The 27,892-nt window shown below is 36.4% G+C and overlaps 4 protein-coding genes across 4 annotated transcripts; all 4 read left to right on the top strand.

Annotated features, from left to right (window-relative positions):
• Window positions 1–274: 274 nt before the first annotated feature.
• Window positions 275–6,996, top strand: smpd5 (sphingomyelin phosphodiesterase 5). Its single transcript, XM_087778903.1, has 8 exons — window positions 275–438; window positions 2,693–3,828; window positions 4,964–5,039; window positions 5,101–5,241; window positions 5,310–5,399; window positions 5,470–5,533; window positions 6,346–6,505; window positions 6,605–6,996. Exons 2-8 carry the CDS (start codon window positions 2,761–2,763, stop codon window positions 6,692–6,694), a joined length of 1,689 nt encoding a protein of 562 aa, XP_087635029.1. The 5' UTR covers window positions 275–438; window positions 2,693–2,760; the 3' UTR covers window positions 6,695–6,996.
• A 664-nt stretch (window positions 6,997–7,660) lies between these two features.
• malsu1 (mitochondrial assembly of ribosomal large subunit 1) lies at window positions 7,661–10,100 on the top strand. Its single transcript, XM_087778904.1, has 4 exons — window positions 7,661–7,953; window positions 8,841–9,016; window positions 9,078–9,159; window positions 9,223–10,100. Exons 1-4 carry the CDS (start codon window positions 7,665–7,667, stop codon window positions 9,378–9,380), a joined length of 705 nt encoding a protein of 234 aa, XP_087635030.1. The 5' UTR covers window positions 7,661–7,664; the 3' UTR covers window positions 9,381–10,100.
• A 2,481-nt stretch (window positions 10,101–12,581) lies between these two features.
• LOC148062807 (peptide YY-like) lies at window positions 12,582–13,867 on the top strand. The gene is made up of 3 exons (XM_087778905.1): window positions 12,582–12,792; window positions 12,855–12,935; window positions 13,834–13,867. Exons 1-3 carry the CDS (start codon window positions 12,626–12,628, stop codon window positions 13,865–13,867), a joined length of 282 nt encoding a protein of 93 aa, XP_087635031.1. The 5' UTR covers window positions 12,582–12,625.
• A 1,339-nt stretch (window positions 13,868–15,206) lies between these two features.
• pals2a (protein associated with LIN7 2, MAGUK p55 family member a) lies at window positions 15,207–27,386 on the top strand. The gene is made up of 14 exons (XM_087778906.1): window positions 15,207–15,346; window positions 17,438–17,508; window positions 17,704–17,822; window positions 17,934–18,052; window positions 20,908–21,060; window positions 21,310–21,465; window positions 21,626–21,853; window positions 23,173–23,304; window positions 23,377–23,479; window positions 23,557–23,628; window positions 24,522–24,683; window positions 24,774–24,976; window positions 26,498–26,626; window positions 26,690–27,386. The coding sequence occupies exons 3-14, from the start codon at window positions 17,792–17,794 to the stop codon at window positions 26,864–26,866; spliced, it is 1,665 nt and encodes a 554-aa protein (XP_087635032.1). The 5' UTR covers window positions 15,207–15,346; window positions 17,438–17,508; window positions 17,704–17,791; the 3' UTR covers window positions 26,867–27,386.
• The last annotated feature ends 506 nt before the right edge of the window (window positions 27,387–27,892 follow it).

The following is a 27,892-nucleotide window of genomic DNA, read 5'->3' on the forward strand; positions in this document are numbered from 1 at the left end:
TCCCCTCATTTTGAACATTGGTCTATTTAATAATAAAAAATATTCACCTCAACAAATATTTCTGTTTTTAAAAATCTTTTAAAAGTAGAGTTTATAATTCACGAGTAAGCATAACCGATCAGCAACTTATAAATTATTAATAACGTAATATTTCTTAATAATATTAGAGTAAAACATTATAAATAAACTAAAAAATCACAGCGCTTCCGTGACGTCACACCTCGGCAGGACGTTGACAGGTGAAGTCACGTGACGTCGGGGATCTGCTCCATGGCGACGTCACCAGGGCTCGGCTTAAGAATGCGAGGAAGAGCAGCGAGCGGGTCAGTCTCCGCGGCGTCGATGCTGATCGATATATTGGAGTTTGCGAAAAAAGAAAGATGACAGACGTCGTCATGGAGACGAGTTCGCGCTCGAGATCCTGCGACCGCAGCTGAGGTAAGACTAGTGTTAGCCTGGCTGTAGCTAGCTCAGTTAGCATCGTCAATAATGTTCGAAAAATATTCTTAAAACACACAGAAATATGTTTCACGTCTTAAAATAAACACGACTGCTTTAAATAATGTTTTTTAAATCCTTAAATGCTATCTTACCTGAACACACCTGACGGAGGAGAAACTAGATAATCGAAAATTAAAAAATAAATAAAAACACGCGTATTGTTTGTAAACTGTTAGATTACTGACTTAAAAATATAACTGGTTTATTGTCTTTCATGTTGTGTTTGATCCAAATATATCTTCTGGAATTTCTTCCCGACTTCCTGGATTCTTGATGTTCCAGTTTACCACACGCTGCGTTGACCGTGAACGCAACACTCACATCTGCCTTAACTCGTTATAAAGTTCAATAACCGTTAAATAAAAAAATAGGTTTGTGTTTAACAACCATTTGGTTTTATTCTAGTAATCATTGTGTACGTTAATAAATAAATATACTAAATGTAAACATATTTATTCAGGCTTTTCTTTTTGGTGATTAAATAAGGGCGTCCACAAACATCTTGTTCTGACTAAGAAGAAAAAGCAAACATTGTTTCATTTCTGTGCAAATATATATATAAGAAAACATAGGGTGGAGGACTTTTTTTTTCCGCTCGTATCTTCTTCTAATCTGTAAAGTCACAAAGGTGTGGCTGTCTGCCCTAGATTTGCCACCACAACAGATGGCAACAGCTGGATTATAGACCTTTAATACTGTGTTTCTCCTCTTGTCATGGTGGTTCCACTTCATGAGTGTCGCAAGCTTATCTCTGCTTCCCACCATGTTCCTGTTCCTTCCTCGAGCATGTATGGACTCGCTCGATTGTCAAGAGCGTTCAAAAACATCGCTCCTAAAAGCATCGTCCAACTCTGCGACTCGCAAAGCTTCCGTGATAACACTTAGTATGAATCAATTAATGTTTATGTTTGTCTTCATTATAAAATATTCATAATGCTCTAGTAGAAGAACTCACATTTCCCAGAGCCTTAAAACTCTTTCAGGATAAACTTTACAATTCCGGTTCTTACTTTCAGATCTATTGATGGTCAAACTCCTTCTTACATCAGTGATCACTGATCCAGACTTACACCCCAGCTCGGGCTCTGAGGTCTTGATGGATCTACTGACTCCTTCAAGAAACATCTTAAGACATTCTTATTTTTGCTTTTCCTCGATTTTCTGGGATGCCTGTGTTTGTCTTATGTGTCTTGACCTTTTAAAGTATATATTTTAACTGTTTATTGTTTTTTTTATTGTTAAAGCGCTTTACAAATAACTATTACTTACTTATTTATTTACTTTATTTTATAGTCTGTTTGACTAACATAATGACAAAGTACAAATCATGTTTTTGTCCATTAACAGCCAGAAAGGAACATGGTGGTAATACATAACTTTATAAAACATGATATACAATTATCAAAATATCCTTAGTTATAATCAACTTCTATGTGACTTAATTGACTTTATTTTATGGGTTAGTTCAGCCTTGACCTTCTTTCTGCCACAATTCTTTAAACATGACTCATTATTGCTTTGTGTTTTACTAGCTCCTTTGGCAGAGTATGCTCTGTCCCAGTGCTCGATTAAATTAGCTGTGTGCAAGGATCACGATACAGCGGTAACGGTACGATATATTGTGTACTGTCGAAACAATTATATATTTGTAGTATTGTTGAGTACTTGACACTGGAGACTCTTGACGAAGTCGTAACTGCTTTCATTTGTTTTGAAATCAAAATATGTCCAAACATCAGCTCTAAAAGCTGCTGGAGTCCTGTGTATCCTCTCGTCCTCAGTCATCGCCATGATTTCGCTGCAGAGGATGGAATGACTGCTGCCATCTTGCAACCTTAAGTGTAATTGCAACACAAATTAACAACAAAGACACAAGTCGAGTTGATTCTGAAATAAATAAATAATAGGATTTCTTTATTTTATACACTTTATTGAAATATAAACCATAAAATAACTATGATAACAATGAAATAGGATTTAAAAGCCAAACAAAGTGAACTGTTAAGTATAGATGCAGTAACATGAATAAATAATATTGTAGTATGTCAGTGTGTCGATACTTTGTTACACTCCTAGTTTGTATTTTATGATCATTGCACAGTTGACTGAACTTTGACTTGTGTGGGAGATTGTGTTGCAAAAATACTTGTTCGTCCTGGGAAGCCAGTTTAACCTGAGATTGTTCTTCCAGTCCGGCCCTGGTGAAGGAGTGATGCAGGCGGAGGTGAAGAAGTCGTCCATCCTGATACGTGCATTTTAATGGAGCCAATGTCTCTGCGTCCGTCCCCGTTCTCCAACTGCCTCGCCTCCGGCGTCCACGCCGTGGGCTGGGCGTTGGTCTGGCCGTGCTTCTGGTCCCTGGACAGCCTCATCGCCATATGCAAGTCCACGACCCTGGAGCGCCTCCAGCGCAAGGACGCAGAATGCTACCTCCACCCCCTGAAGGTCTTCTTCGGCTTCATCCTCTTGTTCCTTTTGTTTATCATCTCCCTTCCGTTCGCTCTTTTGGGCTTCCTGCTGTGGGCGCCGCTCCAGGCCTGCCGCCGACCCTTCCGGTACCACCACGAGGAGTCTCTTCCGGCCCGCGAGACCCACCGCGGCTTCGAGCTGGAAGGGAAGGCCTCGTTTTCCTTCGCCACGGCCAACTTGTGTCTTCTCCCCAACGGCCTCGCTCGCTTCAACAACCTGGGGAACACCCAGTCCAGGGCGGCCCGGATCGGGCAGCTCGTCTCCCAGTCCGTGGGTCGACCGAATATCCGCATCTTCATCGACTCGCCCAGCAGCTGCAGTACTCTGAGCCCGTCCGACAGCATCCTCCCCGCCGGGAACTCCACCTCGTACGGATCCACGGAGAACCAGACCCAAGACTCCGTCGATTCCCCCAGTAGTCACGTGGTTTACGTTCCCTGCGACGATACGGACCCCCCGCCCTCCAACGCCAACCACAACTCCAACCAGGAGGAGCGGGTCGGCCACCGGAGCGCTCCCCGAGCCCTGCTGTCTCAGGGTGTGGGTCAGCAGGACGACACCGCCTGGGAGGTGACCACCATGTTCCCCGCTAACCTGGACGTCCTCTGCCTGGAGGAGGTGTTCGATAAGAGGGCGGCCAAGAAGCTGACGGATCAGCTGAAGCCCGTGTTCGGACACATCCTCCATGACGTGGGCGTGTACGCGTGTCAGCCTACGTGCGGCTGCTCCGCCTTCAAGTTCTTCAACAGCGGGATGTTCCTGGCCAGTCGCTTCCCCATCCTGGAGGCCCAGTACCACTTCTTCCCCAACAGCCGGGGGGAGGACGCGCTCGCTGCTAAGGGCCTTCTGTCTGTGAAGGTACTTGTAAATCTGTGACTGCAGATATTGAAATGTTGAATATTGTATTTAAATGTGACTTTATTTTTAAGAGTTTCATTACTTTTAAAATACAATTGGACTCAACAAATTTTACTACAACTAAAAATAAGATTTTAACCCTTGTGTTATCTCAGGGGTCAAGGTGACCCAGAGACGACACAAGGGATACCACAAACGCATTTCTTTATGGGCCTTCGAATCACCTTAATTCGAATTTAAATCTTTTACAATGGTGTTGGTTTCAAATCTCATAAGTTGTAGTTTCATTTCCATTTCCCATCGATGCGCGATCAAAATATCGGAACCAACGACTTTTGTTTGTGTTTTTCTTTCATTTTTAAAATTTTTTGCTGATTGTTGTGTTAAACTTGAATTCATTTTCAAACGGTATTTAAAAATTCTTAAATTTAACTAGCCTTGAGCTGTTGGAACCCAGTATATTTTAAAGAGTAGAATATTTTTTTTATTTAATAATTAAAGTCAATAATTTATATATATATATATTTTACGCATAGTTGTATATTCTAATCCCAATAATTCAAATATAGATTATACAAATTCAATTTATTTGTATTTGTGTCCTTTTAAAATTAAAAAACAACATTTTTATGGTAAAACATTTTTATATAGAATTTAAAACAAATTATTACATTTAGAAAATCTATCTTTGATTTATTGGAATGAGAATATCAAATTATGTGTAAACATGTTTAATAAATAAATATAAAAAAAAAATATTTAAAAAAATTACATACTTGGATATTCTAATTCCAACAATTAAAAAAATATATATTATAAATTCAATATTTGTTAATACATAGCCTTTGAAATTCTACATAGACATATATTAGTTCCACCATGATTGTCTGAAAATTCAATCAAGTAAATCTGTACTTCTTTGGTAATGTCTGGCGGCACTATTATACTACTATAACGTTTGTATATTGAATTTTAAATGCTATGAATTTAAAAATATTGAATATTGACATTTCATTTTTTAATCATTCTAATAAGAATATAAAACTCTATGTGTAGAACTCATTCAATTTTAAAATATTCAATTGTTCAACTCAACCGTTCTGATACACTTGTATATTTCTACCTCAATCCTCAGCTTCTCATCGGGAAGAATCCAAAGGGGAAGAACGTGGTCGGTTACTTCAACTGCATACATCTTCACGCACCGGAGGGTAAGTTACGTCTTATTGTGACCCGTCGTCTCCCGTCCTCTGATCCACGTTTTCGTCTCAGGCGAGGGAGAAATCCGATGTTTGCAGCTGAACATGGTCACCAAGTGGATCGGAGATTTCCTGGCCGTGACCAAACTCCCGGACGAAGACGTGGTTTTCGACGTGCTCTGCGGAGACTTCAACTTTGACAACTGCTCTCCAGGTTTCAATACTTTCTGACGACAATATCTGGTTTAGAAATGAGCCTTAAATCACATTTTGTTTTTAAAGACGACCAGCTGGAGCAGAATCACCCGCTGTTCCTGGAGTACAGAGACCCTTGTAGAGCAGGGCCCAGGAAAGAGAAGCCATGGGTCATTGGTACGTTCCTGGTGTTCGAGGAGAGTTTGGCCGGAATGATCCTTATCAAGGGTGTTATCTGGTGTTTCAGGAACTCTTCTGAAGCAGCCCACGCTGTATGAAGATGATGTCAACACTGCTGAGAACCTACAAAGGTAAATTCAAGGTTATAATGTTTTAAATATAATTCTCTTCTTCACTTCTGTGCTTATGTGGTGAATGCATTTATTTTCCTTTTTCTTGAACTAATGTTTATTGTTGTTTATATATTTATCTCTATTTAACTTTTTACTTTTATTTTCTTATTCTATTATCCTTATTATTTTAATTATTTGTATTATTATCAGTGATTTTAATATATTTTTTATGAACTGCTATAAAAACGTATATCACCAGTTAAGAATAAAGGTGTTTAAATCAATTTAAAAAACACAAATTAGGAAAATTAGAAAAAATAGTTTAATTAAGTCTTTTAATTGAGTTATCCTATACAATTACACACTAAATAATAAAATATTTGGGAGGAGGATGTAAAATGCATTTAAAAATGTATTAATAATAATTTATAGATGATCAAATAAATAATGTTAAAAGATTACATTTTTAAACAGGAGAGAAAATACTTTACCTCAGAGTTTTTAAGCATAAATGCATAATAATAAGGGACAGGAAATAAAGAAAATGATTATATGGGTGTTTATTTTAATTAAAATGGCTTTAGATGTATTGTCTATTGCAAATGAAAAAGATAATAATTAAATGGTAGTAAACATGATAATGTCCAATTATTAACTGATGAACTGACTGAAAAAAACTTACTCTAAATTGGTAAAAAGAATTGGAAAAAATGTTAGAGTAGAGTCGCTCTGACCTCATGAGGATAAATTCATGCAAAAAGAACTGCCCTTTTCCCACTTTTGTTCAAGACAAGATCGTTTAAAAAGTGATATTAACAACTTGTCTTCAGGACGTTGGAGCAAGAGGACTTGAGGCGGCGCTACATCTCACCTCCCGTGCCTTTCGAGGACCAAGAACTATCGTACCCTGAAGACGGCGAGCCCTGGATCGGACGACGCCTCGACTACATCTTGTTCCGCGAGAATTCAATCTCCAGCAATTGCAGAACGGTAAGTGGAACCACTTTTGTTTCTCAATGTCCTACATACTTTGAATTATTTCTAACGAAAGCAAGAGGATGATACTCATTCTTCTCTGTCTCTCTGCAGGAAATCGAAGAAGTGTCTTTCATAACTCAGCTGGCAGGTTTGACGGATCACATTCCTGTGGGTCTGAGACTGAAGGTGTCCATGGACTGACGTGTGATGAGACTTTAGGAGCAAAAGGGAACAAAAACATTCCTGTTTACACCAAGAAAAAGTGTCATGTTTACAACGTGTTTTGAGTCTTTGGACCAGTGGAAGCTCTTGGAACACATTAGCATGCCAGAGAAATGCTGCATGTAGACTTGTTTTGATCTGTTTTTACGAACATATGTGGTGAATTTCACAGAGAATACTTTTAGATGTTAATATTTTATGACTAAAGAATCTTGGTAGAGACCAGCTAGATTTGATCTTGCTTCTTTCTGTAATTTTATAATAAAAAAACTATGAATAAACGTGTCTGTCCTTTTTTTCCCAATAATTTCAAGTCATTTTTATTTTTTTGGGGTGAAAAAAGATTTCTTCCATTTTTTTTTTAACATTCTTTATTATGAAGTCTTGTTTTTTCTATTATAAAAATCGACTTAAATATTATTCATAAAACAGTTTCAAAACTATTATTACTTGAATAATAATACAAAACGATTTATTTTCTGTTTTTATTTTTTTAATATAATAAAGTTGTTGTTTTTTACGAACAATATCTTCGCATCTTGGATCAAACTGCTGACAAGATAATTTCGAAATTTCCTATCCTTGACGCGAAGATCATCTCACTGTTTTTTCCTAAATATATATTGATGACTTCAAATAAAAATATATAATAAAATAGTTTAAATGATACACGTATATTGTCGTGTGGAGATGTTCCTTTTGTGACGTCTTTTGACGAATAATAATTATTATATAATATAATCATAACAATAATATTTGAATTATTATTAAAATAATAATTTTGACGCCGTTTGAAGAATACATTTAACAAGTCGCTATACGGATGTTCCACTAGGTGGCGATCATTCGGAAATCGTACTTCAATGTCGCAATCATCGAAGAAGCCGAGAGAGCCAATCAGATCACGAGATCCCTCCGCGCTACTTCCTGTTTTTAGCCCTTGGCGAGTATGACCCATGTAGCTGCCATGAGTCGCTACTTCTTCTGCGGATCTAAACTCCTCTCGTCTTGTTTATTTAAAAATAATACTTTATTAAGAAAGACTTTTGTTTCTGATCATATTTTAAGTTCTCAGCTGCGCAGCTACGGTGGACTCGTGTCTCAGAAAGACTCGCTCAGACGATGCTGTCCTGCAGCTGCGAACACAAGACGCTTCTCTGAGGCGATCGTTGGAGGAAAGAATGTGTTTGAAGAACCAGAACCAGAGATAAAGAGCGACTTTAAAGTTCAGAACCAAAGTGAGTCTTTCTTTGTTCCCGAAAAAATATTCTCTTGTAAGTGACACTTGTAAAAAATCTCTGCTGAGATGTGAATAAAAACGCGAAAACATAAACTATTTAAAAAATAAACATGAATTAACAATATAGAACAATATTAGTGCAGTCAGAATATTAAATGTTTAAATCATCATAAGGTCTTTCAAAGATAATTTGAAATTATTATTTTTTTTTTTACATCTATTTTATCTAACAATATATATATATATTTTGTATATTGATAAGGTTGAATTTGATTTTATATAATAATTGAATTCAATATTTATGGTGTTAGAATTTCGTTCTTATTTTTATAATTTAATTTATAAAAATCGATTATTTCCCAATGATAATATTTTATTAACAATTGTATTTTTTATTATTATTATTATTCGTAACTATTTTAATTCAATAGAAAAATCGTAATATAGAGCTGTAAATTTTTTTTTTTTCCGAACAGTTGAATTTAATAATTTATTTGTCGAAAAGTAGTGATTATGTATTTATAAATAATTTAATAAATAAAATCGAATATTTGCAAAATGTTTTTTTTTTTAATATTATATTTTTTAATACATTTTTGGCATCTCAAACTCTGTATACATGTTGGATTAAATGGATTTAAAATGCAATGAATCAAACAATATTCAATTATTGATTCATTATTTGAATTTTATGAATTGAAATATCAAAATATGTGTGAAAAAAATATCTTTTAACGTTTTAAATGTTACATTAAACAATATAATCTTTTGATTAACTTCCATATAATAACTTTAGTCTTAACAAAACAGGTAAAATTGAAATGGACAACATTTCTCACAATTGCTTCTGAAGCTGCGTTTCCTGACCCGTCGCTTCCTTTCCAGAGGATCCTGAATCCTTCTCCCTGGACGTGCTGGTGTCTCTCCTGCGTCAGGAGAACGCCGTGGACATCTGTGTGATCAAAGTCCCCGAACACATCTCGTACACGCAGTACTTCGTCGTGGTCGGCGGCGTGTCGTCCAGACATCTGTCCGCCATGAGTCAATACGCCGTGAAAGTGGTGAGACGTCGAGTTTCTACTCGAGTCGAAGACAAACCGCTGACGTTCAAATGTGTTTCAGTACAAATACCTGAAGAAAGATCAACAGAGTCACGTCAGGATCGAAGGCAAGAACTCGGACGACTGGATGTGCGTGGATTTCGGTGCGTATATTGTGGTAAAAACACTTCTAGAGTCGTGTGACTGACTGTGGTTTTCTGTCACAGGAAGTATCGTCGTCCACCTGATGCTGCAGGAAACCAGAGACGAGTACGAGCTGGAGAAGCTCTGGACTCTGCGCGGCTTCGACGAGAAACTTCAACGGATGCCGTCCGACTCCATCCCAGAGGACTTTATATATGATCTGGAGGACTTCCAGAAATGATGGGGATCTTCTCCCTTTGGACTTTTTTCATGTACCAACAAAAGAGTGTGAAGACTTTGGTGAGTCTAATGTCGAGCGTTTATATGAATGTTGTACAAACTGACTTTATTGAATTAAAATGTTGACAAATCGTTGATATACTGATATCACAGTGTTTTTTTTCATGATACTGCATGAATAACAGCACTGTCGATTTTATATAAACACATGTTTTTTTATATTTAAATGAAGTGTGTATAAAATAATTTGAGTTGTTACATTTTATTTACAATTTAAATGCAAATATTCACAGGTTTCATTATTTTTGTTGAAATTCAACTTCCGGCCGCTCCATCGCAGTTAAAGGAACTATAAAATCCCGCGAGATCCAGTGCTGTGTCTCAAATCGCATACTTGCGTACTCAAAGTTAGTATTTTTAGTGTATAAGTGCGTCTCAATTCTTAGTATGCGAAATTGAGTGCGCCATGCACACTAAATTGGCGTACTAACACGCCCAAAAACTGAGACTATCTATCCTAAACGGCTCCATCTTAGTGACGTTGTAAACGGAAGTTACGTCATATGTATGTATGTGTGTATATATATATATATACAGTATATATATATATACACACACACACACACTTGCATTTTCAGTAGCAGGATGATACGTCTTCTCTGCTGATACCGGCGTTAATATGTGCGAATATTTAGTTTCTCATATTTATTCTTTATTTCTTCTTCCAAACTTGCGAAACGTGCTGCCAGCAGGTGTCGCTAGTGTTCCTACAGCTGGTTGTTCATCGTTAAATAGTAGTAGAAGAAGAAGCTGTCGTGTAATTTCCTGTTAGTGCGTAGCAGCAGAGTTTGATTTGAGACATACTATCTGTGGAGAATTTGCGTACTAGTTAGTACAAACACTATCCTGATGCGTACTAACTTCTAGTATACTGAGAGAAGTATGTGCACAGCACAGGTGATGACTGAGGACGAGAGGATACAGTCGACTCCAAATGGCTTTAAAAGCTGATTTTTGGACATATTTTGGTTTTGAAACAAATAAAAGTTATGACACCGCCAAGAATCATGTGGTCTGTAAATCATGAAGTACACGACAATATTTTGTTCCGACAGTATCGCAATAAATCATATCGTTGCCTCTGTATCCTGACGTGATCGTGCCAGTACACAGCCTTACACTGATGTCACGTAAACCTCCATGCTGAATGGCAGGTGGTCATAATGTTATGGGTTATTTCACATAATCAATTTGTTTTTATTTTACTGAAATATTTTCCTCTTGATGTTGTTTTAATTTCGTCACACGGTTGCTGCCCAGCAAGTGACCGTCGACGCGTCGCATCAGAACATTAGCTTAACGACGTGCGACGCCGAGCCTCGATGTTTGGACGTTTGCTGCGTCGACTCATGTTGTTAAGAAGTGTGTTTGAAAAATGACCTCTTTTAATGTTCCTGAGGCATGCTGGGAAGTGATGTCCGTCCACGTGTCAGTCCGACACTTTTCTTTGTTGAAACGTGACATAAAGTTTCAAGTTTAAGTCTCTTGACCAAAATGTGATGAGAATTAATTGAAAATATATTTTTGATTGAAGTATTTCTTTATTGAAGTAACTTTTTTTAATCCAATTTTTTTCTTTTTCAAAGAAGCAATTTTTTTTTATTTGAGTACTTTTTTAAAATTGAAAATATACTTTTGAATCATTTCTTTATTGAAGTTACTTTCTTTTTAATTCAAATATTTTTTTCATAAAAGCAATTTTTCTCTTACATCAAAGTTACTTTTTTTTATTGAAAATATATTCTTGAAGAAGCAAATTTCTTTAATTGAAAAAATCTTGATTAAGGCAACTTTTTTTTTTAAACAAAACTATTAGTTGATGGAGGTACTTTTTTGGATTAAAGCTAATTTTATTTGAATAAACATTGTTTTAAGGGGTTTTCTATTTTGTGTGTTTTTTCATTTTTGGGCTATGAGGTTTGGGTCAAACTGACCCCACATTTTGTACAGTTGTCATACTGAAAATAAAATTCAATATTAAAATATCATTACTTAAATATCACAGTACTTTTGTTCACCATACCGTATCAATTGTCTACAGCACTTAATTGATATTTAGCTTTTAAATAATATTTTATTTTTTCTGATAGTTCTGGTATTTTAGTCAAAGTGTATAAAAACATTATTTTTACTTATAATTGTAATTAATGATTGTAAATAAATGTTTTATAATATATCATTATTAAAATAATTGAAAGCATTTGTTCATTTTTGTGCTGCAATTAAACTTCTGTCCGTGTCCTTTTGAGATGCCAGTTATGACTGAGGACGAGAGGATACAGGATACTTTTAAAGCTGATGTTTGGACATATTTTGGTTTGAAAACAAATGAATGTAGTTACGACTTCATCAAGAGTCATGTGGTCTGTTAATTCTGCAACACCAGAGTCAAGTACTCGACAATACAGTCGACTCGAGTAGCTTTCTTTGCAGTTACAACTTCGTCAAAAGTCATGACACGCCAAAGTCAAGTACTCAACAATACTACAAATATGTCCTTGTTAGTACAGTAATGCAATATTGATCATATTATTGTATTTTTATCATGATATGTATCACAAGATTATTGCCGATACACATCACACATCTTTTTATTTATCTTCGATCAAGTAGATATAGATTTTTGTTTAAGCGTGTTAATTGATTTTAAATGAAATATAAAGTGTATTCTGGTATATTTTCCTTTGGATAAGTCATCGTGCACGTCTGTCACTACAACGACGTCGTGTACTTATTGTAGTTTTCATTTCATATTTCCGTGATATTGATCCTCGTCATCATCAAACGCTGCCGAGTCACTTATTAACATTAAATCGAATCAGCTGCACATTCAAAGGATCTGATTCTGGATTTAATAAAGTTTGAATAAAGATCGACTCGAAGGGTAACTTGAGTCGTGGCGGACAATTAAAATGGTTAATTCGATTATAGTGGGTTTCATTTGAGACTAAAAAGTTAATGACGTTGATGTTTTTGATGAGGACGTGGATCCTCCCCTTCTTTCTCATCCTCCTCCTCTTCTTCTTCATCCTCCTCTTCTTCTTCTTCATCCTCCTCTTCTTCCTCCCTCCTTTATAACGGGCTGGTGAGTGACGCTCCAACAGAGCAGCTTCCATCAAGTAAGTGGACTTTTCTCGCCGTGATGTTGATCTTTCATGATAATTCTCCAGATCTTCTTCCAGGTCCATGATGTCTCCGCCGCTGGTGTCTCTGCTGCTGCTGCTGACCGTCCACTCGTCCGTCAACGCTTATCCCGCCAAACCCGTGGGACCCGCGGACGACGCGTCGCCGGAGGATCTGGTCAAATACTACGCCGCCCTGAGACACTACATCAACCTCATCACCCGACAGAGGTCAGTGCCGTGGACTCGCGGGTCTCAGGGCCCAGGAGGTGAACCAGGTTTTGTGTGTCCAGGTATGGAAAGAGGACGAGTCCGGAGAGTGTCTTTGCGGACGTGATGCTGAGAGAAGATACTGTTCCATCCAGCGACCAAAGGTTTGTTCTTTTTTTCAATATAGATTGAAAACTAAATTGTTTGGTTAGTAGTTTCAATGAATGAAGGGGATTTTTGTTGTTAAAAATAGGTGAAAATCAGACATTTTACAAATATTAGAGCCGATAACAGCAGTTTCTTGATTTTATTTTGATTATTTATAATGTAAATATTTGAGTTTTAGTTTATTCTGAAAACAATGCAATAGTTCAAAAAGATTAACCTGAATAAAACATGTTTCTAGCAACAAAATGTATTACAAGCAAAGCTTTAATTTAATAGGTAGTTTTTTTTTTTTTTTTCAATTAGCTTTGCTAGCTAGCATTAGTTGCTAACACATGCTTGCTAGCTTATTATTAAAAGAATGCTAAATTTAAAAAGAAATTCCAGTAAAACCCCAAAATAAAACTATTCAAAATTCGAAATGAGCTTTTTGCAAAACATATTATCATAAATATGGTTTATATTAATGTATTTTTTTGTATTTGATTTAACAAAAAAATATCAAATTAGCATCGCTTTTGTTTACAAGTCACCAATCCTATTTTAACTCAATTTATTGTTATTGTATTTTATTTCTTCATGTTTTGCACAAAACCACAAGGAATCATTTTTAAATGATTGAAAATGAACAATTTATGTTTATAATGATTAACTATTGATTTTGTTTATAAACATTTATTTTCTTATTTAAGAAATATATAGGATTTTCTAAACCTTATTTAATCCCAAGTATTTGTTTATAAGGATCAAAAAAAGGCTTTAGTTTCAAACATATTTTAATTTTAACTATTTACATGATGGACTTTTATTCCCCGTATATATAAAATAAAACATTTTTCTGAATGTAAATACATAAAACGGTTCAATATTTAACTTTTATTTCCATTTTGCTTTCAGTTGTTGCAGTTACGATAGGATGCCGTCGTGGTGACGTCCAGACTGACAGACCATCAAAGTGCTGCTGACAGGAAATGGTTCTGCATGAAATACACTTAAAATAAACTTAATGGAAATAAAAAAAACGTGTTTTTTGTGTTTCTCATGATAATGTGTCTAATAGTGAACAATTTGAGTTATTTATAAAGAAAACATATTGATTTTTAAGTCTATATTCATATATTATATCTCTTGGATTTATGTTATAAAGTATTATTCTGACGGGAACATCCGCCTCTGGGTAAGTCCAGCTCTTATAGATTTGATTCTCTGATAAATCCTCCATTAAGAGCTTTTTTCTTATCTTTTTTTGCTTTAAATCATTATCTCCATGATTCAATTGAGGCTTTCGTAGATCCACAAGAAAGATAAACATGATGTCAACAGTCTGAACGTTATGGCTTGTGTTCTCTGTACATGTGACAAATAATACTTTAAATAATCATTAAAGCCCAGAGATCTTTAGCGCCCTCTAACGGTCAGATACTGCACAAACTGGTGTAAGCGTTAAAAGTTACAGAAAAATAAATGAATCGTAAATTCATGTATGAAAAATTAATTATTTTCTTTAAAATAAAATTATAACGTGGATGTTAATCTTGTTAAGATGGAAGGTTAGATTTTTAAAATTAAATGTATTTAAAATCATAGACCTGTATTTCTGGAAACACAACATATATTTTGTTCGTGGTGTCAGTGCAGAATAAAATAATAAAAATAAGATAACACACTAAATAACTAATAATAATAATAGAAACAATGTGTTACTAAAGAGCCAGAACATAAACGTGTTTTAATTCACCTGTTTAAGCGTTTAAAGAAGTCCCAAACAAATAGTGTATTATTACTTTTTAGATATACAAATAAGACAATTAATGTCAGTCCAGTGAAATACACATTTTACAATTTACATGATTATTCGCTAGTATGTATGCAAGTACGTTTTTTGTTTTGTTTTTAAACATAATTTAACAGATTAAAAAAAAAAAAAAAAGTAAACATTAATAAAGTTGAATTTTACATCGACTGTTTCATACTAACCTTTGCAATAATATGTGTATAATACTTCATGCTGTCGTTTCTAGGGTTTAAAATTAAATCAATATATTATTAGTATTTTAACTTCATATTGATGGTAAAGTACTACTCGTGTATTATTCTCAGAAACGTTGGCAATTATTTACTCGAAAGTCAAATGTTTACCGAGTTTATACGAGTATGTGCGATTTTAAGAACTTATTACGTATAATTCGGATTGATGTCTGGATCCAGAGTCTAATGTGCTTCTATTTCGGAGCGAGAGTCGCGGTGGGTTGAGCAAGACTGAGCGTCAGCGGGAGTCGATACCGCTGTGCCGGGTGGGGGGGAACCGCTGGTCAGGATCCAACCAAACCTGGATGCAAATCTCCGAAAAGGTTCGGCGTGATCTGGAATGGATAAACCCCGCCACGCGTGACCCGGTCCGGACTTCTTGGTAATGTAATCCGGTTTTAAAAAAACTCCATTGACTCTCTGTGTGTTTCTCGAGCTAGCATCGTTAGCATGTTAGCTCGCCCCAGCTGTGCGACTCGATCACTCGAGGAACTGACCTCGGATCGATAATTACACTCGTCCGTCACGTGATCGGATCCGATTTAAGACGAGGATCGATATCGACGTTTGATTTATTGACCGAGTGTCGGCGGTCGCTGTGTTTACACGTGTTTGCTAACAGGGGTTAGCATTGCTAACGTGTTTTCAAACAAATAGACACTGATCCGAGGTTTCGTCTCGTTCACGGATCGATGCTTTGTTTAACACGGTCGAGTTAACACGTTAACTCTGTTAGTTAACGTGTTAACGTGTTAGTGAAGGAAACAGAAGTGCAGCTAACTAGTTAGCCACTAGCTAAATTACCTCACCGTGGAAACGTGCGCAATGCGCGTGTTGTCACTTTATCGACCCTCTGAGTGATCACGTGACTTCGATATAATAAATGTCATGTGCGTTCAATACGTTTTTTGTTTGTTTGTTTGTTAATACAAATATTTTGTCGTTAACTTAAAAAAAACACTTACAAACGTAAAATAAATAAAAAAAATCATAAAAAAGTAGGGGGTGTGTTCGGAAGAATTTGGTGATAAGATACATATCACGATACACAGGCAACAATACGATATATTGTTATACTGTAGTAACAAGGATATATATACGTAGTATTGTCAAGTACTTGACTCTGGTGTTGCAGTATTTACAGACCACATGACTCTTGACAAAGTCACAACTGCAAACAACAGCTGCTGGAGCCGACTGTATCCTCTTGTCCTCAGTCATCGCCGTGATCTTGCAGGATTTCGTTGTTACTTTAGCATCGGAGGTCGTAATGAATGCTGCCATTACAGTCTACAATTACAATGAAGACTTGTACAATTCCTTGGGGTAAAAATGAAATCACAATATTTAAGTGTATCAATATTTTATAACAACCCAATACAAAATAATCTACAAGTAAAAAAAAGTCGAGGAAAGAACCCCGAAAACTTACACCTAAATACAAACAAAGTCCTACTGTTCATACATTCTATTGTGTGTGTGTATATATATATATATATATATATATAAAGTCTACCATCTGTTCTTCCGACATTAAACGTACATTTTAAAATCTAAAACCTTATATATTGAATCAATAACTAAAACGATAATATTAACATAGTGAAAAAAGTATTTGGGTTTAATAGTTGAGAGTAATGTACATACATTCATGTGAAGAAGAGAGTGCAGGCAGGGTGGAGTGTGCGAAGCGTTGTCTTCCACGATGGCAAAACAATTATTATTATTTCATGTATATGAAAGTTATCACGCAGCAAAGTACACTTGTGTATCTGTACACCAGTCGGAGTGTTTTTCCACCCCTGTCCACTGCGAACCATCAAGACAATACCTGATCATGTGACCCGCTCTTGGCACCGTGGCAGGAAGAGGCCTCACTGGACTGTGTAGACTGTGTAACCCATTTAACAACAGTGAGTCCTTGTATCTCACTGTTTGTGTTAGTTTTTTTGGGGCAAAAATGTTGGGTCAAAATGAGCTTTTGTTAATGCTTTGACCACCTTCCCAGCCCACTTCAGTTGTGGTCATAGTTCATTTGTTTTTCAATGATATGTCGTCAAGTCATAATTGAGGCGTTCGACAAACAAATACACACATTTTTTTTCTACAATGTTTTTTGACAAAACTCCATTTGAAAAGTAGCAGTCGTCACATTCTTTCGAGTCCTACTTAACCATCCTCCTCACTCCTGCTGAGCTTCATTCTTCTTTCAATGCAATGGTCTCTTTTTTTCATACCAGCCTTTTAGTGTCACGTGACCCGGGCTGGTCCAATCACAGCGGCCGCATTACAGTCCTGTTGAATGAACAGAAGAACCGTATGACGCCACTCTCGGGTCAGAAGAAGATGCGTGTTCATCATCATCTTCATCGTCATCATCAGCAGCAGCAGCAGCAGCTTCCACTCACTCGGATCGGCCGTGGAATGTTTTTTTTACGACTCACTAACCTGCGATATCTTTGGCGCTCTCTAGGGTTCAGATGACTTTGAAAAAAAAGGGTAGAGATTCAACTCCTGCACTGATGATTTGAACAGGATCTGAAGGTCAGTCATTTCTAATTGTGTCGTTAAATAAATGGTAATTAAATGTAGTGAAAATCAAAGTTCATTATGTTTGTGTGGCTGAGAAGATGCTTCGTTTGTTACACTCTCACAGCATCTTCTGCTCCAGCGACCTCTAGTGTTGGTTCAGGTGTCGATTAACGGAGAGGTTTATTTTTTTTTTCCAACCTTCCTCAGGCCTCCAGTCGTTCTGGTTGCTGTGTGTGCTCTCCTGGGGTGTGTGTGGCCGTGTTAAGAGTTGCACCATCACCCTCGGAGTCCAAACATGACTGTGGCCAACGAGAAGTCTGACTCAGGTGAGTTTGTTTTTGCTCGACAACACACTTGTGCAATGTTGTGACGAGAAAAGTGTTGGATTTGAAACGATCTTCTCGGTAAAGAGTTTTTTGGACCATGTGTTTCCTCAGCTATGCAGCAGGTTCTGGACAACCTGAAAGAGCTCTCGCCGGGCTCCGGAGCCAAAGAAATCGACCTGATCTTCCTGAAAGGGATCATGGAGAGTCCCATCGTCCAATCCCTGGCCAAGGTACGGACATGTCATGACCGTCATATCTCATCGAGAACAAACATCTCTTGTTTATCGTGGCGGCTTCTCTCTGGTTAAACTACTGGAATGTTTCTATTTCTTGCTTTTTTTTTTATATTGAATTGAAAAATGTGACAATTTTACACACAGTGTTCGATTTTCTAGATCTTAAATTACAAAATAAAATGTCTAAATTGAATTTTTTTTTATTGGTAGCTCTTTAAATTCGAAATAAAAATGTTGGTATTAAATCTTTTTTTTTTTTTTACAAATGGAGATTGTTATTTTGATCCAATTTATTAAAAAATATATATATTGTAATTTCAATATTATTCATCTTTTTTGTGTTTTAAATTAAATATAACATGTTGATATAATAGTGTCACCAAAGGAATTCAAAAGGCTACAAATGAAAAAGAAAATAATATAGAACATTTATTTTTAAATATTATAGGAGTTAGAAGACCAAACTGTGTTTGTTAAAAAACAGTGTTTTTTGGAGTAAAAAAGGAACTTTTCGATAAACAAATTATTGAATCAAATTACTCAAAAAAGTATTAAATGCTGAAACAACAACATTTAATTTAAAAACAAATATATATATATATATTCTGATGGCACTTATTATTAAGTATATATAGTATTTACTCCATATTTTAACACACACCCTTTGATTCATGTGTGTGGACCTTAACCATTACACAACGTTTCCACTCCATTTAAACACTCTTCAAACATATTTAACCTCGGCCTGGAGGACGTGGAGATTCTGAAAGATTCTAAAGTTCACATAGTTTGGTTCAGTGAAGCTGCGAATTGCTCTTCTTCGGGTTCTTCAGGTCTGTTCTTTCTCTCACTTCAACTACTAAATCTGTTACTAGTCTTTTCTTTAAATTGGGAAATATAGTAAAAAAACCTTCTCCAACGCATTAAAGGATATATTCTTTAGATTATACATTTTTATTTAAATCATATTAATAATTTAATTACAGTTTAAATGTATATATTCGGTTCGGATTGTTTGTGTGACTCAATGTGCTCGAATATATTGACCATAGTCTTGATAAAAATGACTGAAAAAAAGTTTAGTTTTAAAAATACAATGACACTAAAACATTAATTTCCTTGAATTAACAGTTCATATGTTTTTAAATATGCATTAAAACATTTGAAAGCTTGTGAAATGGACACAAAAGTTGCCATTTTACCAAATTTTTTTTTTTTACTTATTAGCATTGTTGCGGCTAGCCAGGTGTTGCTAACCAACGGTCGTGTTAAACCCTCATAACCAGCATTTGGTTTAGAAAACCCAGTTATGAAATAATGACCAAATGAACAAGTGAGTAAAAGGGTTTAACATTTGTATATTTCATTCTGTTTTTTTTTCTGGAAATACAATATCCTAGCTTAACAACATCCTTAGCTTAACATAGCCTAAGCTAACAACAGATAATTTGAGACATCGGTACAAACTAAAGGTTTTGTCGAATTAAATAATGAAACGATTCAGCAAAAATGTTAAAAATAGTTAAACTTATATCCATTACACTTTCACATTCTTAGCACACGCTTCTCTTATAATAAGCCTGATGTTGCTAAAATGCTACCTTTGGTTAGCGTATGACGGTGAGTAAAAGGCCCGTCAACAGAGAATGCATATTGTTCCGACAAGACAGGTTAACAAACACAAGTCTTGCATAACGTGACTGCGTGCAGAATAAGGTCGTCACGCTAGTGCATCTATAAATAGCCTGATTTCTATACAAGTCTCGCACAAAGCAAGCTCTTGTCCTCGTTTCCTGCCGCGTCTCGCCTGCTTCAGATATATTTTGTATGATATTAATCATCATTGTTTTGAATAAAAATATTTGATTTTATACTATATTGGTTGTAAAGATTAAGAGAACTGTTTTTTTTTTATTTTAGACAACTATTTTGTGTGTGTATTGGCCAGAATTCTGGCGATATGATGCGTATCACGATACAGGGTCAACGATACGATATGTTGTGATACTGTAGTAACGATATATTTGTAGTATTGTCGAGTACTTGACTCTGGTGTTGCAGAATTTACAGACTACATGACTCTTGACGAAGTCGTAACTGCTTTAATTTTTTGGAAAACAAAATATATCCAAACATCAGCTACAAAAGCTGCTGGAGTCGACTGTATCCTCTCGTCCTCAGTCATTGCTGGCATCTCGCAGGATACTTCCCTCTAGGGGTCAGAAGTTTAACTGCAGCCCAACAATTATCAAATGCTATTGATCATTTTAATAATGATATATTATAAAACATGAATTCAGAATTATAAATAAAATAAAGTATATTTTTAATACACACTTTATTGACAAAAACATGAAAGAACAATCAGATTTTGATGAAAAATATTTTATTTAATTAAAAAAAGATGCTTATCTTTATTCAAAAATAAATGTTCAATTAAAGGAAAAGTAGCTTCAATCAAAGTCGATATTACTTTAGTTTGTTTTTAAACCAAAATATGTTCAAACATCAGCTTTAAGAGCGTCTCTAGCGACTGTATCCTCTCATCCTCAGTCATCGCTCACATCTCGCGGGATATCATTGTTCACCTATCTAATGACTGCTGCCATCTAGTGTTCAGAGGTTTTATTGCAACACAAATGAGAGCAAACGCAGTAAAAAATTTGCTTGTAAATAATTCTAATTAAACACACGTTATTGAAACAAACTATGATAAATATAAAACATGATTTCCAACAAAAAATCCATACACTATCATGAATCAAACATTGAGATATATCGATGGTTCAAAACGTTCATCCCTTGTAAAGATGAAGTTGTTTTATTCCTTTGATTTTCGTGTAACTCAGGCCCATGAGCGTTTGGAGGAAGTGAAGCTAAAAGCCGTGAGCGACGACAACGTCCAGCTGGTCACAGAGATCCTGGACTCTCTCTCGACTCTCCCCGAGAAGGACGCCTCGTCCGAGGAGCTGAGGAACCTCCTGCAGGAGCCTCATTTCAGGGTAAAACTCTTTTTTCTCTCTCTCCTGTCTGTTGACTCTGGGTGAACCTGTGGTCAAACATTGCTCAATAGCCCTCGAAGTTAGCGACTTCCATTCTTCACTGCCCGCCTCTTGAGGGCGGGGGGGTGTTAGCCTTCCTGACCAATGGCAGGCCTGGAAATGTGGAGGGAGGAGGAAGGACTGTCACCTTCACTTTCTGTGAAACCCTCGTGGGCTACGCTAACCGTTTCGCCGTCGATGTCTCCTCAGTGTCTGATCGAGGCCCACGACAAGGTGGCGGCGAAGTGCTACGAGATGCCCGAGGCGGCCGAGGTGACCTGCAACCACGAGCCGCCGACCAGCGCCCTCATGCCCGCCGACGCCGTCCGGATGATCGGCATCAAGAAGAAGGCGGGAGAACCGCTGGTGAGTCGTCGAACTTTATTGATCCCGCGGAGAGAGACGTTAGCGTCGCTAACCCTACTTTTTTGTAAAAAATAAAGTTGCAAACAAAAAGTAGGATCACAGTTCTGGTAGGTCCGGTTATTTCCGGCGCTAAAAAAGAGTCTGGTCTGTTCCCTTCAAGGGGGTGACATTCCGGGCGGAGCGGGGCGAGATGGTGATCGCCCGGATCCTGCACGGCAGCTCCATTGACAGGCAGGGAATGCTGCACGCCGGCGACATCATCCGCGAGGTGGACGGGCAGCAGGTGGGCGGCGACCCGCACCAGCTGCAGGAGCTGCTGAAGACCTGCAGCGGCAGCATCACCCTGAAGGTTCTGCCCAGCTACAGGGACGCACCTGCACCCCCGCAGGTGAGCAACCCGGGTTCCTCGGTCACGGTTCTGGTTTACGAGCTGATGACTCGACCCGCCCTGAACTCGGAGCGCCGTTTGAAAACCGAACCCACAGACGGTTTCTAATAATATCTCGCTCCCCTTTCTTACTGTACCGGGCAGCTGGGCCGCCGGGGTTATTTGAACTTTGACCCTCTTGGCAGCCCGGAGATCAAATTCCTCGTTTTTATTAGCTGTTTTAAACACTCATGTTAGAATGTGTGCAATTAATACTTTGATGAATTACTACTTTAATACCGTCGTTATTATAGATCACACCTGCGTACAAGTACACAGCAGGTGTTTAATGGAAGTATATCAGTGTCATAAGAATATTTTACATTTTACTTTTGAAACTTTAGATTGTTTTTATTTATTAATATGTCTTGAGTTCTTTTTTTCAATGTAATGATTAATTTAAATTGTTCAAAATGTTATCTTTAAATTGAATTGATTTTATATATATATAATATATTAAATTATTTTCCATATTAACTTTTTTACACACAGAATTTGATATTATAATTCAAGTCGTTCAAAAATAAATGTTCTAAATTAAATGTTTTTTTAATTTGCAGTCTTTTAAATTTGATATAAAAATGTCAGACTTACAGCCAATCATGCGACGCGCATGCGATCACGTGATTGAATTACAATCATTTATTTTGGAATTATAAGACATTAAAATGAACCCCAAAAAAACATGAAAATATTCTGAAATTGTTATTCAATAATTAATGAAAAATGTTAAACCTTTGAATATATGATAATTTAATAAACAATTCAAAATTAAACAAAAGAAAAAAAATCTTTTTTTTTACATCTAAATTTCAACATTTCAAACGTTTATTTTAACCATTTAATATTCCGATGGCTCAGCTTTTTGGTGAAGCACAGACCTCTTGATAATTTAAAGGCTTTTCAAGAAGAAATAATTTAAAAATACATACATATGATTTAAATTAACTTATAATCAACACACTATTATAATATTTTGTTTCGTTTAACCTTTTTCTTGATGATGACTGACAGTTTAAAACAGAAATATCTTAAACGCTGTTAAAGATAAAGGAAAATTGAGTTAAAATCATGTCATTAAATACAAAAAAATATATATTTTAAAAATCAGTATATGATGAGCTAACGTCAGCATGAAATGGTCAAAGAATTGCATTATATTATAAAACATTGGCATGATTTCATCTTATGTTTTAGCTCATAAAAGCTTTACAATGACATGTATATATTATGATCCGACTCACTTTTAATTCCTGCTCTAAGAGTATTTTCTGGTCCAGGTCTACCTGAAGCCGCACTTCAACTACAACCCCGTCACCGACAGCCTGATCCCCTGTAAAGAAGCCGGCCTGGCCTTCTCTAAAGGAGACATCCTCCACCTGGTGAACAAGGAGGACCCCAACTGGTGGCAGGTGAGCGACCCCTCTGACCCCCCAACACCCTTACTCAAGGTTTCAAGACTCAAACCCGAACCTCCGTCTCAGGCCCGTCATGTGATGGGCGGAGCCACCGGGCTGATCCCCAGTCAGTTCCTGGAGGAGAAGAGGAAGGCCTTTGTGAGGAAAGACTGGGATGTTTCCGGCTCCGGTGAGCGAAGATCTTTTTAAAAATCTATTATTTTTTAAAAGTAATCATGAGCGCGAGCGAGCCGGTGTCGTCGTCAGGGCTGCTGTGTGGAACTCTCACCGGGAAGAAGAAGAAGAAGAAAATGATGTATCTCACCTCCAAGAACGCAGGTGAGACGCCTCTGCTGCTCACCTGAGTCATCCTTTCAAAATAAAGGCTTTTTATTTATTTATGTATTATTTTTATTTTTATTTTTTAATACAATTTTTTACACATGGAGATTCATATTCCAATCATTTGAAATTACATTTTCTAATATCATTTTTTTTTAAATTCATAGCCTTTTAAATTCAACGTAAAAATGATTCACTTTCAGCCAATCATGTGACACCCAGATGATCATGTGACCAAGTAGCTAAATAATAATAATAATAATAATAATAATAATCTCTTTATATAGCGCAAATATTATATTACGTTATATTATTTAATTCAATTCATAAATAAAAAAACAACTAATTAAAGAATGTTGAATTAAGAGTTATTTTTTTCCAATTATAATTTCAAACTCTGTGTAAACTAAATAAATGTGTATTTTTTTTTAATATTTGAATTTATGAATTTAAAATTCCTTCCAATATAGAAATTACTGAACAAAATTATTTATGAAATGATTGAAAGTTTAAAAAACAAACATTTAAATAAAAACGTATATCAATATCATTTTTGTTTCATTTGGCTTTTATGTCATAATTTTTTTTAATTTTTTATTAAATTGATCATTTATATTTCAATAAAGTGTGTTAAAAAAAATAAAAAATTCTACAATAAACATGCAAATATAAATAAAAAAACAAACAAGAATTAGACTTTTGAAATGTATTCAGCGATTTAATACTATAGTGTTACTGATATACTTCTATATTTGAAGCATGAAAGATACAAGTTACACTTAGTAACTGTGTTTGTTCAGTTCTTTTCATGTACTAATGTTTATTTGAGACAGTACTTGAACTTAAATAAGTACTTGATCCACTCAAGAACCTCTTCCTCTCTCGCTCAGAGTTCGACCGCTTCGAGCTGCAGATCTACGAGGAGGTGGCCCGGATGCCTCCCTTCCAGAGGAAGACCCTGGTCCTGATCGGGGCTCAGGGCGTGGGCCGGAGGAGCCTGAAGAACCGTCTGATCGTCATGAACCCGCTGCGTTACGCCACCACCGTCCCCTGTGAGTCCAATCCTTCAGGTGGTCCCGGAGCGAGTCGCTAACACACTCACACCTGTGCACACACACACCTGTGCACACACACCTGTGCAGTCACGTCGCGCAGCGCCAGGGAGGAGGAGCGAGACGGACAGAACTACTGCTTCGTGACCCGAGCCCAGATGGAGAAGGACGTCAAGGACAGTCGGTACCTGGAGCACGGGGAGTACGACGGGAACCTCTACGGCACCAAGATCGACTCCATCCACGAGGTGGTGAACGCCGGCCGCACCTGCATCCTCGACGTCAACCCTCAGGTGAGGAACAACTGTTTTCACTCATTCAAGGTCATTTTAGTGCTGTTTAAAATGTGCCGACTCTGTGTTTTTATCCTTGTTTTTAACGTGTAATAATATTCGTAACTCATCAGAAATATAGAGATAGAAGACTTTGTATAATATATATTTGAACGTTCCAAAAATACATCAATTGACATCATGTTTTTCCATTAAAACCTAATAAGATTACAAATTTACTTCAATACTGTGAATGAAAAAGTATCAAAATACAATACATGTAAAAGAGCGAATAATGTGATTTAATTAAAATAAACAAGAAGTTTCATGTTTTCAAAAGGAATAAATCAGCTTTTTTATCATTTTTTCTTTTGTACATGTTGAAACATCAAACTAATCTTATGCCTTTGAGAGAAAAACGTGTTTTTTTGTTGCTGTTCAGATAAAACATTATAAATATTTACGCTGCTTATGCTTTTGTTCCAAACTTGGACTGAAAAGAAGTTTATGATTCTCTTTAAGTTACAGTTTATATAGTGTCACGTTTTCAAAGTGAATAAAATCTTAAAATCCGTAAATACAATACATAATATTGTGCCATTTTTAAGAGAATACAATGATTAATATGAAAGCTGAATATACTCTGACTGAAAACAAGTTTTTTTTTATGTATCACTTTGTTTAAGTGAATAGATCACAAGGGAAAAATAATTGAAATATTTTTATATATATGTTTTTGTGTGAAAAAAGTATTTAAATCCGCAAACGTACCTTAAAAATATTTAAAAAAATTGTGTTTACTATGGGTGCAAGAAAATATTAAAACACAGATTTACACACTTTTTTCCCCCCACAATACCGTATTGATTTTAGCTTTGACTTCCAAATCATATATTAGTTTTAATCCTAGTTCTTTTTGTTTTTTATTTCAATGAGTGTGTGTTAAATACAACTATCAGATTTTTAAAAAAAAATGGACTATTAACATGAAAATATTTATTATTATTATTATATTATTATTAAATATTTATTATTATTATTAATATTATATACAGAATTATAAATGTTTGTGTTGCAATTGAACTTCCTGTCGCTAGAGGGTTAGAACGACTCCTGCAGCCAAATGACCAATGAAATCTTGAAGATCCTGGCGATGACTGAGGACGAGAGGATACAGTTGCAGCTTTTAAAACTGATGTTTGGACATATTTTGGTTTCAAAAACAAATGAAAGCAGTTACGACTTCGTCAAGAGTCATGTGGTCTGTAAATTCTGCAACACCAGAGTCAAGTACTCGACAATAATACACATATATCAGTTACTACAGTATAACTATAGCGATTTCGCCTCTGTATCGTGATACATTTATTGACTATACACACCCCTAGTTTTTCAAACTTTAAGAGTACAAGTACTAATCCAGGTGGTGCCAAGAACAAGGTTTTTCTTCGGGATTGTTATGAGTTTTGAAACTGAAACCAAAAGTTCCCGGTGGAGACGAGAGGTGACTCATCATTTCTTTACCATGACTCGTGTGTTCAGGCTCTGAAAGTGTTGAAAACTGCTGAGTTCATGCCGTTCGTGGTGTTCATCGCCGCGCCGGAGCTGGACACGCTCCGAGACATGCACAAGGCCGTGGTGGACGCCGGACTCACCACCAAACTACTCACCGTAAGTCAAAAGAAACGCCGATCATTCGTTCATCATCCGTCTGAGCGACTCGCTCCGATCCAGGAAGTGGACCTGAAGAAGACGGTGGACGAGAGCGCCCGGATCCGGCGGGCCTACAGCCACTACTTCGACCTGACCATCGTCAACGACAACCTGGACAAGGCCTTCGAGCAGCTGCAGGACCGGGTGGAGCGCCTGTTCGTGGAGCCGCAGTGGGTGCCGGTCAGCTGGGTCTACTGAGGGGGGTCACAATGACCCGGACCTGTGTGGAACGCCGCGGCGGCGGCGGCGGCGGCTCACTATGCAACTCGCACAGGAAGTGTACTTATTTATTGGCTGTTTTTTTTAAACGGGAAGGACGGAAAATGTGTCGCTGCCACGTTCTTTGACTTTGTACGAGAGTATTTATTCAGCAGTTCCTCCGTCAGGATGATACCTCAGTGTGTCGGTTTACAGTGCGTCTGCCTCTCACATCACCGCCACCATTGGAGTAAGTATTAACCCCACCCCCGACGCCGACCGTCGTGGTCCACCGAGCCATGGCTGCCGACTGTTAGACGCCAACGGTGCTGTGACGACATGAACTTTCCGCGCGGTGCCACATCTCAGAGAAGCATCCCTTTTTCATGTGACGTCACCAACGACTGTTTCAAATCTTAAATATTAACTTCCAAAAGTTTTATTTTGCAATATTTCAGATTTAAAGAAAAAAGAAAAAAAAATATTTTCAGATGTTCAATAAAATGTTTTTTCTAAGGATTTACCGTGGTTTGTGGGGTTTATTTTTATTTGTTCATTATTGACCAGGTTTCTATGGAGGTATAGCAAAGACTGGTTGAATTTAATGAATTAAATGTTGAAACGTAGACATTTTTGGGGGAATTTTTTTTTAAGCATTGAATTCATTTATATATTAAAAGGTTTTTTTGGCTAATGAATTAATTATTTATATATTAAAAGGTTATTTAAAAAAGAAAATAATTTAATTAATTAATTTATATATTAAAAGGTTATTTAATTTTTTTTATATTAATTTATATATTAAAAGGTCAGTTTTTTTAATAATCCAATTAAGAAATATTATTTAAATATTATATTTTGCTAAATTATTTCTCATTCTTATTTATTTAAATAATTATTATATATTTATACATTTACTATATATTATTATTAAATAATATTTAATTCTTAGCCTTTTAAATTCAATATAACATTGTTTGTAAAATAGTGCCACCAGATGTTAACACTAGACTAACAAGCTACATG

Source organism: Callionymus lyra, chromosome 17 (genome assembly GCF_982586985.1).
Source record: "Callionymus lyra chromosome 17, fCalLyr1.hap1.1, whole genome shotgun sequence".
NCBI classification, from domain to species: domain Eukaryota; kingdom Metazoa; phylum Chordata; class Actinopteri; order Syngnathiformes; family Callionymidae; genus Callionymus; species Callionymus lyra.

Excerpts from the sequence above, each read along its gene's own strand:
- smpd5 (XM_087778903.1), top strand. The coding sequence starts at position 2,761 with ATGGAGCCAATGTCTCTGCGTCCGTCCCCGTTCTCCAACTGCCTCGCC. Across the intron at positions 5,040-5,100 it reads ACATCTTCACGCACCGGAGG|GCGAGGGAGAAATCCGATGT; the intron begins GTAAGTTACGTC and ends TTTTCGTCTCAG. Across the intron at positions 5,242-5,309 it reads CTTTGACAACTGCTCTCCAG|ACGACCAGCTGGAGCAGAAT; the intron begins GTTTCAATACTT and ends TTGTTTTTAAAG.
- malsu1 (XM_087778904.1), top strand. The coding sequence starts at position 7,665 with ATGACCCATGTAGCTGCCATGAGTCGCTACTTCTTCTGCGGATCTAAA. Across the intron at positions 9,017-9,077 it reads GTCAATACGCCGTGAAAGTG|TACAAATACCTGAAGAAAGA; the intron begins GTGAGACGTCGA and ends AATGTGTTTCAG. Across the intron at positions 9,160-9,222 it reads CTGGATGTGCGTGGATTTCG|GAAGTATCGTCGTCCACCTG; the intron begins GTGCGTATATTG and ends TTTCTGTCACAG.
- LOC148062807 (XM_087778905.1), top strand. The coding sequence starts at position 12,626 with ATGATGTCTCCGCCGCTGGTGTCTCTGCTGCTGCTGCTGACCGTCCAC. Across the intron at positions 12,793-12,854 it reads AACCTCATCACCCGACAGAG|GTATGGAAAGAGGACGAGTC; the intron begins GTCAGTGCCGTG and ends TTGTGTGTCCAG. Across the intron at positions 12,936-13,833 it reads GTTCCATCCAGCGACCAAAG|TTGTTGCAGTTACGATAGGA; the intron begins GTTTGTTCTTTT and ends TTTTGCTTTCAG.
- pals2a (XM_087778906.1), top strand. The coding sequence starts at position 17,792 with ATGACTGTGGCCAACGAGAAGTCTGACTCAG. Across the intron at positions 21,061-21,309 it reads TGCAGGAGCCTCATTTCAGG|TGTCTGATCGAGGCCCACGA; the intron begins GTAAAACTCTTT and ends ATGTCTCCTCAG. Across the intron at positions 21,466-21,625 it reads AGAAGGCGGGAGAACCGCTG|GGGGTGACATTCCGGGCGGA; the intron begins GTGAGTCGTCGA and ends GTTCCCTTCAAG.